The sequence below is a fragment of the Takifugu rubripes genome, chromosome 19 (genome assembly GCF_901000725.2).
Source record: "Takifugu rubripes chromosome 19, fTakRub1.2, whole genome shotgun sequence".
Taxonomy (NCBI): domain Eukaryota; kingdom Metazoa; phylum Chordata; class Actinopteri; order Tetraodontiformes; family Tetraodontidae; genus Takifugu; species Takifugu rubripes.
Genome location: NC_042303.1, coordinates 19,327,769 through 19,339,201, shown reverse-complemented (window position 1 = coordinate 19,339,201; position 11,433 = coordinate 19,327,769). Strand labels below are relative to the sequence as shown.

Here is an 11,433-nt window from a genome sequence, read left to right as displayed (position 1 = left end):
TGCACATGTTACTACAGCTGTTAAAGTCAACGAACAGCTGGATACTTCGAAAGAACAGCAACGATGGAGCTGCTTTTATTTTAAAATCAGTTTATTCTCCAGCCCGGTGGAGTCACGCTACATGTTGTTGTTGTACATAATTGTAGTTTTAAAACGCAATAAATGTGACCGAAAAGTTATATAAACATTTCCGGCAATTTAAAGAGCTAAAGATGGTTAGAAAAGGATTTGATATATATTTGGTTGGTTGTGTGGATGCACACAACAAACTGCTGTGGATCGTTGTCGACGTGAATTTTTCCTGCTGATTCCCCGGGCGTGAACGCATCACTGTACCCTTTGACCCGGAAGTGTATCCCCAGGCAACAACAGCTGAGATATTAGCTTGTGAGCCAAAAGCGGAGATTCTGTCAAAGATTTCATCTTTAAAATGGTGAAGAACTCTTCAAGTACAATTTTACGAGCGCGTAGGAATTAAAACTGTGATGTTTGGCTTCATTTATGTGACTGTTTTTGTTTGCGCGGGCGTTGTCTTTAGCACCTAGCTCATTAGCCCTCGTCGTGGCCTTAATGTAGATGTTTATCTTGTTATTTCTCGCTGACGACGCTCGTTTTATATTAAATCTCGCCATAAATGTGCCCTTAATGTTAGGCTGACGGAGCCGTTGAACATGTTTTTCAGGCTGAAGTTGAAGAAACGTTGAAGAGAATCCAGAGCCAGAAGGGAGTTCAGGGCATCATCGTCGCCAATTCAGAAGGTGGAATTCATTTCTTTTGTTCTTCCTGGAATATTTGTGGGGATCTTATGGTGCTGCGTGTTGGTTTTCCTCAGGAATTCCCATCAAAACCACTCTGGACAGCACCAGTACTGTCCAGTACGCCGGACTGATTCACCAGCTGCTGATGAAGGCCAGGACCACCATCCGAGACATCGACCCCCAGAACGACCTGACCTTCCTGCGGGTGCGCTCCAAGAAGAACGAGATCATGATCGCTCCAGGTGAGCAGCTGAAGGTTTGTTCTCGGTCATCCAGGCCCGAGAACCTTCTCTCTGCCAGAACTAGTTTAACCAGACCTCCACGCCGACCGGTCCAGGACAGGACGCAGCCCAGCTGATCTGGCTTCCTCTGGGACCTGGTGCTCTTTAAACCGGTTCACCTGCACCTCCAGTCAGGAAAGAGTCCGTCTTTCTGTCCGCTGGAGGCAGAGGCGGCCACCTTCTCGCCTCCTGGCCTTATCCTTTGTTTTTGTGTGTTCCCACAGATAAGGACTACTTCCTGATCGTCATTCAGAATCCAGGACATTAGAGGAGGAGCACGTCGCCATTGTCTCATATTTAACTCATTAAAACTCTTTGTTATGAACCTGGACTGTCGATGCACTCGCTGTTGCTTTGATGTGACCATGACGCCGCCCTTCTTTAGCTTAGCATCCCGCTGTGGTGAGACGGGAACACACATTCAGTCCCGAATGTTTCTTTGATGATTTATGGTTGCTGAAGGCTGTTTGCACAACCTGGCAGAGACATTCCAGGCGTCTGTTACCATGGTGACTCTCCAAGGTCATTTCTTCCCGAATAAAACCTCTTAAAACGCTTTTGTTGCGTCTAAAATGCTTTATTTTATGTTCAACAACATGCCAACCACGCTGGCCGCTGAAGGCCTTTTGAAGCTGCGCCGACAGGAAGTGACGAACGTTCCCTTTAAATCCGGGTGACGTCAGCGGTGGTTGTTGACACAAACTCAAGCGACGGACGTTCGGAGACAGAAGTGCACTATAATCCTTTTATTGGCCGGGTTATAACAGCGTTATCACCCCACCGAGATGCCGTCAGACAGACCTTTCAAACAGCGGAGGACTTTTGGTAAGAAGGCTAGAAGCAGTAGCTTAGCTTAGCTTAGCCCGTGAGTTTGTTGACGCGGAGCTGACTCGGGTTATTTTAGCAGCTTTCTGGGTTTAACAGCTGTTTAAACGATGGGAGCAGCAAACAACAAAAGCGACCTGTTGACAACATCCATATTCTTAGTTTAATGTTGTGATGACAAGTGAAATGAATGTTGAAGGGGAAGAAATGTCAAATCCCAGCTAATCTTGTGCTGCGTTCAGTGTCCAGTTGGCTGTTTTAAAGGCCATCTGTCATTAGCTAGCTCCGAAGCTAGCGAGGCCTAGCATTGTCATGGTTTAGCTGTGGCTACATGAGTTAGCAGTAAACAGGTGCTGACACATTGTTCCCGGACACGTGCCCAGACGGTTTGGTGTAATCTGATGCTAAAGAAGCGGACGATGACGTCATGTCCTCGGTTGTCTGAAGCACGGAGGGAGATTATGAATCGGATTACCTGCTTTTCCCCATAATCCGGTGAAAACGCGGTGATCAGCTGACCTTCAGCCCACCGTTTAATAATGGTCCACGGTCCAGAACCTTCAGAACATCAGTGTTCCACCTTTGGGACACGCCCCTGTGACGTCAGTCCCGACCTGGACTAGTTCCTGTAAACCAGTGAGCACCAGAACCAGAACCAGTGCTCCAGTCTGGGAGCTGTAGCGAGACCAGAAGGTCCACCTTGACCGGACTGTGGCCTGGGTTGGTCATGTGACAACAGGGGGCGCTCTGGAGTTCTTCACATCAGAAAAGTTCTCATGTTAAGGTCATTTCACCTAAAGAGGTCATGTGATCCGTCTGTAGACAGCTCAGCTGGGACCTTCTGCCCTCCTGACCCCCGTCAGGGCTCCATCTGCCCTCCTGACCCCCGTCAGGGCTCCACCTGACCCCCGTCAGGGCTCCACCTGCCCTCCTGACCCCCATCAGGGCTCCATCCGCCCTCCTGACCCCCGTCAGGGCTCCACCTGACCCCCGTCAGGGCTCCATCTGCCCTCCTGACCCCCGTCAGGGCTCCACCTGACCCCCATCAGGGCTCCATCCGCCCTCCTGACCCCCGTCAGGGCTCCACCTGACCCCCGTCAGGGCTCCATCTGCCCTCCTGACCCCCGTCAGGGCTCCACCTGACCCCAGTCAGGGCTCCACCTGCCCTCCTGACCCCCGTCAGGGCTCCACCTGACCCCCGTCAGGGCTCCACCAGCCCTCCTGACCCCCGTCAGGGCTCCACCTGCCCTTCTGACCCCCGTCAGGGCTCCATCTGCCCTCCTGACCCCCGTCAGGGCTCCACCTGACCCCAGTCAGGGCTCCGCCTGCCCTCCTGACCCCCGTCAGGGCTCCACCTGCCCTCCTGACCCCCGTCAGGGCTCCACCTGACCCCCGTCAGGGCTCCACCAGCCCTCCTGACCCCCGTCAGGGCTCCACCAGCCCTCCTGACCCCCGCCAGGGCTCCACCTGATCCCCGTCAGGGCTCCACCAGCCCTCCTGACCCCCGCCAGGGCTCCACCAGCCCTCCTGACCCCTGTCAGGGCTCCACCTGCCCTCCTGACCCCCATCAGGGCTCCACCTGACCCCAGTCAGGGCTCCACCTGCCCTCCTGACCCCCGTCAGGGCTCCACCTGCCCTCCTGCCCTCCTGACCCCAGTCAGGGCTCCACCTGCCCTCCTGCCCTCCTGACCCCCGTCAGGGCTCCACCTGACCCCCGTCAGGGCTCCGCCAGCCCTCCTGACCCCCGTCAGGGCTCCATCCGCCCTCCTGACCCCCGTCAGGGCTCCACCTGACCCCCGTCAGGGCTCCATCCGCCCTCCTGACCCCCGTCAGGGCTCCACCTGCTCCAGTTTGTTCTGGATTTGCTGCTTCAGCCTGAACTCCAGCTGAAACACCTTTTCTTCTTCTTCTCCCCAGCTGATCGCTGCAAAGAGGTCCAGCAGATCCGAGAACAGCACCCCAACAAGATCCCCGTAAGATCTTTGGTCCACACACTCACCTCTGACCCCGAGTCCGGAGCTTTGCTGGTCACAGGTCCACACCTGGTCCACGTGGTTTCCAGTGGGCGGGGCTGTCTGGTACGCTGCTTCCTGTATGCTGACGCATCACTTCCTGTCTGCAGGTGATCATTGAGAGATATAAGGGAGAGAAACAGCTGCCGGTTCTGGACAAGACCAAGTTCCTGGTTCCAGATCACGTGAACATGAGCGAGCTGGTCAAGATCATCAGGTAGGAACACGCCGCAGCTCTTACCTGCAGGTGGGCGGAGCCTCCGTCACTTCCTCTCCTTCCTCCCAGACGCCGCCTGCAGCTGAACCCCACGCAGGCCTTCTTCCTGCTGGTCAACCAGCACAGCATGGTGTCCGTGTCCACGCCCATCTCCGAGATCTACGAGCAGGAGCGGGACGAGGACGGCTTCCTCTACATGGTCTACGCCTCCCAGGAGACCTTCGGCTGCTGAGCACTGGGAGCGCTGGGAGCGCTGGGAGGTGGGGTCACGACCCCCCACTCAGCAGACAGATACATCACTGTGGTAACAAGCCCCGCCCCCCGCTCAGCTCCCTCGTTATTGGTCAGTAGATGCAACGCTAGGTCCCACCGCTGGGGGGCGCTGTCAGACTCCATCATGCAGACTCTTATTTTGAAAGCCAAGAGTTTTAACTTGGACTCTGAAGCTTCCTGCGTGGTCAGGTTCTGTTCGTCACAACAAACGGTGACTTTTAACGGTTTTAACTTGTAGTTTGAGGTCTTTTTCCGATTGTTGCTGCCAGCCTGAAGCTCCAGATGTTGACAGCTGTCTCCATCCTGGTCATGTGATCTTTAATGTCCTCGCTGCTGACGCCAGGTTAGCATCCCGCCACATTAGCCACATGCATGCAGCAGATGGAAGCTGCAGCGTCCTTCCCGCCTCGTTAGCACGTTAGCATCGGTAGACAAACATGAAACCAGCTTGTTTTGCACAGATTCTAACGTAAGTCTGCGTAGTTCTGTGGCCACTTTAAAGGTTTTGTATCGTCCTTTGATCTTCACGTTTCACAGGTAGGAAAGCGGCACAAAACTGCATGTTTTATATTAACGTCAAGTTTAAATGCTAATTCTTTATAGATGTTTTACAAATCTACATGTGAAATGTGTGAAACTCCCGTTTTAATCGAGTTGTATAAAGTTTCTTTTGGCTTCGTGAAGTTCAGGTTCCTTCAAGCTGTTGCCAATAAAGAGAAAGTTGCCTTTGAACACCAGCCGCTGCTAAAAAGAGCTTTTCTTTATTTCACACACAAGAAGAAACATCAAAAACAAAACTTGATTTTTTTTTTTGGAATTTAGAAAAAAAAGTTTCTCAAAGTTCCAAAAAATGTCAGTTTCTTGAATGGAAAACTGAGGCTTTGAAGTTCCTCCAAAGTTCTCCTGAAAACATGAAGAACGAAGCCAAAGGTTGAGCTCAGACGGTCGCGGGTTCGGAAGGAAGAGGGAATCGGAAGCTTTTCCTCCTCCGTGGTCACTGCAGGCTCCTCCGGACGGACCCACCAGGACCTGCTGCTCCCGGAGATCTTCCAAAAACGGTCTTACGGAGAAATGAGCTGGAGAATCAGGAAGTGCCAAATATGGTCGCGCTGATCGTGGCAGACCAGCGGCTCCAGGTGGATCAGCAGCAGGAAGTTGAGTGTGACGGCGCCTCACGCCATGCTGCCGGGAGACGGAGGAAAACAGTGGTTGGCGTGGCGACGGCGTGGCGGGCGAGGAGCGCCAGAGGCGGAAGGGGAGCACGTACCTGTCGATGAGCGAGTCCCTCATGCTGGTGGCGATGGCGGAGGGCTGCGCCGTGTCGCCCAGCCTGAACACGCTCTCGATGACCGACAGCTCCGTACTGGTGGTCTCCAGGCCGCAGAACGCACACCAGTCGTTGACCACCATCCCCGCCGCTATCACCTCGCTCCCCCGGTTCACCGTCCCCGCCTGCACACGGGCGCCTCACGTCAACATCAAACTCCAGGCTAAAGCTAATGCTAACAGCATTAGGACGTGTAGGTGGACATCAGCCAGCAGGAGCCTGCGTGTAGGACCCGTACTCACCACCAGGGGGACCTGCAGGAGCGAGGACAGCTCGTCCTGGTCCTCGATGGACGTCTTTGGGTGGACGAGGCCTCCCTGGTTGCTGAAGGCGCAGTAAGAGCCGACCAGGACCTGCTCCGCCACCGTCTGACGGAAAACCTCCACCTTCAGGGTGTCAGCCAGGATCTCCTCCGTTTCCTGGGGGGGGACACATGGACACGCTTCAGAAGGTGGTGCGTCCAGGACGCTAATCCTGCGGAGTGAATCACGCCGCCGTGGTCAGGGAGGACAGGCTGACGTGGGCGTCCGTGGCCCCCGGAGCGCCACGATGCTACGCATCCTTCGCCTTGGCTGGTCTGAGCCTGGTTAATGTAGCGGAGGCTGTTAGCATAGCCTGCTAACAGGCTGAAGTTAGCTTCTACACAGCGCGAGTACGAGTGAGCACGGAGACGCTGGGGGACCAGGTCTGCGCTGGCCTGGTGGAGCCTCAGGGTGGCGCTGAGGAACGCCGCTTCTGTGCCTCACCCTGTCCAGGTCGGTGTGGACCAGCGCCACGTAGTCGTTGCAGGCGATGACGTTCCCGAGGGCGGACAGTCGCTCCTCCACCCTCTGGATCCGCACGTTGTCGGGGAGACAGTTCCTGATGTGCTGCAGCTCCTGGTCCGTCGTGTTGTTGGGCACCAACAGGCCGTGGCGGTTCCCTGGTCACATGACACACACGGCCAATCAGCGAGGACGCCAACAGATGGGCCACGTCCTGTGTGTGTGTGTGTGTGTGTGTGTGTGTGTGTGTGTGTGTGTGTGTGTGTGTGTGTGTGTGTGTGTGAGAGAGAGACTCACCCACACACATGCGGCCGATGATGCGACAGCCTGCGATGGAGGCGTGGACCACTGGGACGGTCTCTGCTAGCTCGCCTTCAAACACGCTGTGTCACACAAACAGGAACATTAACAGCGAACTGGACCCACTGGTTCCACTGGACCCACCGGGTCCACCGGATCCACCGGTCAGGGGGGGACGCCCCCCAACAGTTGTTCTTCTAACCCCAACAAACCAAAGTCTCACCCCATTTTTGGATCTCGGGTCAGCAGGTCGGACCTGCCGCTTCCTGGGTCAGGCAATTACGTGTTTTTATGCGACGTCATTAAATGCTGAGTCACGCGGATGACGTCATCCAGCACCTACGCTGAAGCGCCTCTATTTTGCTTTATTTTCTATTTTCTGCTTTGGTTCTTTGTTCCAAGTCCACATTCTGAGGGACCAACGCGGTTCCGAGCGGCTCACCTGTAGAAGTTCTCGGAGCCGCCGATGGCCACGAGGCAGTAGGTGTTGGTTAGCTTGGCGAAGCAGCCGATCTCGTTGTTCTTCTCAAACGAGGCTCTGACGGCCATGGCGACGGTCGGGTCCTGGTCCTAGACGACAGGTTCGGTCACGACCCGCTTCGGTTACGACCCGCTTCGGTTACGACCCGCTTCGGTTCCCAGCGATCACTTTGAACGTGTTGAACACGTTAGCATTAGCGCTAATAGCTGCTCGGCTAGCTACGATGCACAAGTTGGTCGTGTGAACCAGACAGAACACCTCTGCTCACGCGCTGAAGGTGACCACGTGCGCGCCAATACAACAAACATTCAATATAAGGAGAGTCGGTACCTGGATGAGGTGCGAGGCCGTGCAGTATGCGCGAGCGCTCCCTTCGACCCCCACGTGTTCTCTTCCGCGTTGGGAAAAGCGCGATGACGTAGGACGTAAAGTTAAATTGCTTCCGGGTCCCGGAGAGGGTTCAGGTCACACAAAGGCCAGCAGGGGGCAGCAGGAGGTTGGGATGCTGGAGGCCAGACCTACAGAGCTCCAGACCTGCAGACCTCCAGACCTGCAGACCTTCAGACCTGCAGACCTCCAGACCTCCAGACCTGCAGACCTTCAGACCTACAGACCTGCAGACCTGCAGACCTCCAGACCTCCAGACCTCCAGACCTGCAGACCTGCAGACCTGCAGACCTGCAGACCTCCAGACCTGCAGACCTTCAGACCTGCAGACCTCCAGACCTCCAGACCTGCAGACCTTCAGACCTACAGACCTGCAGACCTGCAGACCTGCAGACCTCCAGACCTCCAGACCTCCAGACCTGCAGACCTCCAGACCTTCAATAGGTCCAGTCCAGCGGTTCTTTTCCAGGTGGAGGTGGAGGTTCAGGTGGGGGTTCAGGTGGGGGTTCAGGTGGGGGTTCAGGTGGGGGTTCAGGTGGGGGTGTTGGTCAGAGCTGTGCTGACCTGGAGGTCACTGGTCCATCGCTGGACCTTCAGCTGCTGGTGTGAACGCTCCTCATCTCATTCATCTCTCAGATTTTCTTGACTGTACATCGAGGATTAATAAAGACTTACAGATTATTAATAACAACATGCCACAGTTGTTCGGATGAGAACTTAATCAGACTTTAATGTTCAGATATGAATCCTTGTCTTTTTTATTAGTTTATCGCTCACACGTGTTTTCACTGATAAATAATCTGTTAAAATCGATCAATCAATCAATCAATCAATCAAAACACGCTTCGTCCTCCGAAACCTGCATAGCAACTGCACGCGCCGCGCTTTCCCGCCTCTTTCCTGACGTAGCCGCTGTCAGCAGCCAATCACGTGGCCGCTCTGCGTGACGTCTTGTTTTGCCGACGCTTCCATTTGCTGCCCATGGCTGTGACGTCACAGCGGGGAGGTTTAACAAAGATCTTCTGATACGAACAGAGCTCTTGCTCGCAGTCCCAAAGAAAAGAAGCCAGTTTTCCTTTCTTTGGTTTCTGTTCAAAGACCAACCAGTGTGGGGTGGGAAGCGCGTCTGTTGGTGTCGGTGTTAGCATGTTGTTGGTGTCGATGTTAGCATGTTGTTGGTGTCGATGTTAGCATGTTGTTTAAACTGACCAGCTAAGACCACAGTCAGCACGTCGCATATAGCGCAGAGTGATCATCCTCTCCCCCCGAGACGATCTGTGCTGAACTGCGTCCAGGGCGGAACCTGCCTGGAAACATCGAGACTCATCCGAACCGGAGCCGTCCTGCTGGGCCGAGGTTCCGTCAGCTTCACCGTCTGTCACACACTCAAACACACACACACACACACACACACACACACACACACACACACACACACACACACACACACACACACACACACACACACCAGTCCTCTCACATATTAAACTCAAAGCTGTGACTCGGAATCAACCAGCTATTTATTACATCCAGCTAATCCTTCAGATTTTTAGTTGAAACTCTAAATTAAAAGCAGCTAAATGTCTCTCATTTACAGGAAATGATAAAAGATGCTGGAGCTCGTGTTTTAAATGAAGGCCATCTTCAGTCCTAATGACGTTGTGACTCACCTGTGCTGCTCAGGTTTGTCCTGACGATGGGAGCAGAGCAGAGCCACCAGGAGCAGAGCTCCAGAGGGCAGGAGGCTGCTGGTGAGCAGAGCTCGGCCCCGTCGCCTGCCCCAGGTGAGCAGAGCTCGGCCCCGGCGCCTGCCCCAGGTGAGCAGAGCTCGGCCCCGTCGCCTGCCCCAGGTGAGCAGAGCTCGGCCCCGGCGCCTGCCCCAGGTGAGCAGAGCTCGGCCCCGGCGCCTGCCCCAGGTGAGCAGAGCTCGGCCCCGTCGCCTGCCCCAGGTGAGCAGAGCTCGGCCCCGGCGCCTGCCCCAGGTGAGCAGAGCTCGGCCCCGGCGCCTGCCCCAGGTGAGCAGGAGCACCGCGAGGGTCCAGGTAAGCAGCTCCAAGGTCCAATAGAACAGGTACGAGTAAGGTTTTAAAGGTTTATGCTAAAGTCCTGACGCTTTTAGAACCCCCAGACCGACCAGAACTGCCCCAGTGCCTCATGGGAAACAAGACTGTGGACGACATGTGCTTCATGATCACGTGCACAAACTGGTACTAAACTGGTCCCAGTTCAAGAGTCGATGATCTGGGATTCTGGGCCAGACGACGTGTTCACAAAGTCCTGGGAAATCCAAAGCTCGGACCGCTGTTTCGTCTCCGGTGGAGAACCTGCTGGGAAACCTTCATCAACATCTGATATTTATAATTATAGAAATAATTTCACTTTATGGAAGCTGAAAAGATGCAATAAAAACCTGAAACCCGTGAAGGATTCTTCTGTTATTAGCGTTATTAGCATTTCACTGTTGACGTGGACGCGAGACAAGACTGAACATGTGTTGAAAGAGCGAAACAGAAGATCTGTTTACGTTCCTCTATGTTTACGTTCCCTCTGTTTACGTTCATCTATGTTTACGTTCCCTCTGTTTACGTTCCTCTATGTTTACGTTCCCTCTGTTTATGTTCATCTATGTTTACGTTCCCTCTGTTTACATTCCCTCTGTTTACGTTCATCTATGTTTACGTTCCCTCTGTTTACGTTCCTCTATGTTTACGTTCCCTGTTTACGTTCATCTATGTTTACGTTCCTTTATGTTTACGTTCCCTCTGTTTATGTTCATCTATGTTTACGTTCCCTCTGTTTACGTTCATCTATGTTTACGTTCCCTCTATGTTTACGTTCCCTCTGTTTACGTTCATCTATGTTTACGTTCCCTCTGTTTACGTTCCCTCTATGTTTACGTTCCCTCTGTTTATGTTCCCTCTGTTTATGTTCCCTCTATGTTTACGTTCCCTCTGTTTACGTTCCCTCTGTTTACGTTCCCTCTGTTTATGTTCCCTCTATGTTTACGTTCCCTCTGTTTACATTCCCTCTGTTTACGTTCCCTGTTTATGTTCCCTCTATGTTTACGTTCCCTCTGTTTACATTCCCTCTGTTTACGTTCCCTCTATGTTTACGTTCCCTCTGTTTACGTTCCCTCTATGTTTACGTTCCCTGTTTACGTTCCCTCTGTTTACGTTCCCTCTGTTTATGTTCCCTCTATGTTTACGTTCCCTCTGTTTACATTCCCTGTTTACATTCCCTCTGTTTACGTTCCCTGTTTATGTTCCCTCTATGTTTACGTTCCCTCTGTTTACATTCCCTCTGTTTACGTTCCCTCTATGTTTACGTTCCCTCTGTTTACGTTCCCTCTGTTTACGTTCCCTCTATGTTTACGTTCCCTCTGTTTATGTTCCCTCTATGTTTACGTTCCCCGTTTACGTTCCCTCTGTTTACGTTCCCTCTGTTTACGTTCCCTCTATGTTTACGTTCCCTCTGTTTACGTTCCCTCTATGTTTACGTTCCCTCTGTTTACGTTCCCTCTATGTTTACGTTCCCTCTGTTTACGTTCCCTCTGTTTACGTTCCCTCTATGTTTACGTTCCCTCTGTTTACGTTCCCTCTGTTTATGTTCCCTCTATGTTTACGTTCCCCCTGTTTACGTTCCCTCTGTTTACATTCCCACTGTTTACGTTCCCTCTGTTTACATTCCCACTGTTTACGTTCCCTCTGTTTACGTTCCCTCTGTTTACGTTCATCTATGTTTACGTTCCCTCTGTTTACGTTCCCTCTATGTTTACGTTCCCTCTGTTTACGTTCCCTCTGTTTATGTT

At 53.2% G+C, this 11,433-nt stretch overlaps 4 protein-coding genes and 1 long non-coding RNA gene across 11 annotated transcripts; 3 read left to right on the top strand and 2 right to left on the bottom strand.

Annotated features, from left to right (window-relative positions):
- Positions 1 to 282: 282 nt before the first annotated feature.
- Positions 283 to 1,596, top strand: dynlrb1 (dynein, light chain, roadblock-type 1). The gene is made up of 4 exons (XM_003979039.3): positions 283 to 433; positions 683 to 758; positions 833 to 1,000; positions 1,264 to 1,596. The coding sequence occupies exons 1-4, from the start codon at positions 431 to 433 to the stop codon at positions 1,305 to 1,307; spliced, it is 291 nt and encodes a 96-aa protein (XP_003979088.1). The 5' UTR covers positions 283 to 430; the 3' UTR covers positions 1,308 to 1,596.
- Positions 1,597 to 1,701: 105 nt separating this feature from the next.
- On the top strand, positions 1,702 to 5,103 carry map1lc3a (microtubule-associated protein 1 light chain 3 alpha). Its single transcript, XM_029827278.1, has 4 exons — positions 1,702 to 1,864; positions 3,782 to 3,837; positions 3,987 to 4,093; positions 4,163 to 5,103. The coding sequence occupies exons 1-4, from the start codon at positions 1,825 to 1,827 to the stop codon at positions 4,323 to 4,325; spliced, it is 366 nt and encodes a 121-aa protein (XP_029683138.1). The 5' UTR covers positions 1,702 to 1,824; the 3' UTR covers positions 4,326 to 5,103.
- Positions 2,273 to 3,388, bottom strand: LOC115246993 (uncharacterized). Its single transcript, XR_003886094.1, has 3 exons — positions 3,220 to 3,388; positions 2,900 to 3,055; positions 2,273 to 2,795 (listed from the first exon to the last, which is right to left on the bottom strand). It is a non-coding gene; the product is annotated as an uncharacterized lncRNA (long non-coding RNA).
- Positions 5,104 to 5,105: 2 nt separating the features above from the next.
- Positions 5,106 to 7,715, bottom strand: eif6 (eukaryotic translation initiation factor 6). Of its 2 annotated transcripts, none has more exons than XM_003978990.3 (7): positions 7,569 to 7,715; positions 7,200 to 7,405; positions 6,755 to 6,840; positions 6,440 to 6,615; positions 5,936 to 6,112; positions 5,634 to 5,818; positions 5,106 to 5,548 (listed from the first exon to the last, which is right to left on the bottom strand). In XM_003978990.3, the coding sequence occupies exons 2-7, from the start codon at positions 7,304 to 7,306 to the stop codon at positions 5,539 to 5,541; spliced, it is 741 nt and encodes a 246-aa protein (XP_003979039.1). In that variant the 5' UTR covers positions 7,307 to 7,405; positions 7,569 to 7,715; the 3' UTR covers positions 5,106 to 5,538. The 2 variants fall into 2 exon arrangements, with proteins under 2 accessions (XP_003979039.1, XP_011618727.1); XM_011620425.2 differs by having other exon boundaries at positions 7,200 to 7,327; positions 7,569 to 7,680.
- Positions 7,716 to 8,574: 859 nt separating this feature from the next.
- LOC105419063 (skin secretory protein xP2-like) lies at positions 8,575 to 10,049 on the top strand. Of its 6 annotated transcripts, none has more exons than XR_965984.2 (3): positions 8,575 to 8,981; positions 9,223 to 9,667; positions 9,745 to 10,049. XR_965984.2 is itself a non-coding variant. In XM_011620422.2 (3 exons), the coding sequence occupies exons 1-3, from the start codon at positions 9,322 to 9,324 to the stop codon at positions 9,837 to 9,839; spliced, it is 408 nt and encodes a 135-aa protein (XP_011618724.2). In that variant the 5' UTR covers positions 9,024 to 9,321; the 3' UTR covers positions 9,840 to 10,049. The 6 variants fall into 6 exon arrangements, 2 of the variants coding, with proteins under 2 accessions (XP_011618724.2, XP_011618723.2); XR_965987.2 differs by having other exon boundaries at positions 8,586 to 8,981; positions 9,309 to 9,667; XR_965985.2 differs by having other exon boundaries at positions 8,907 to 8,998.
- Positions 10,050 to 11,433: the final 1,384 nt, after the last annotated feature.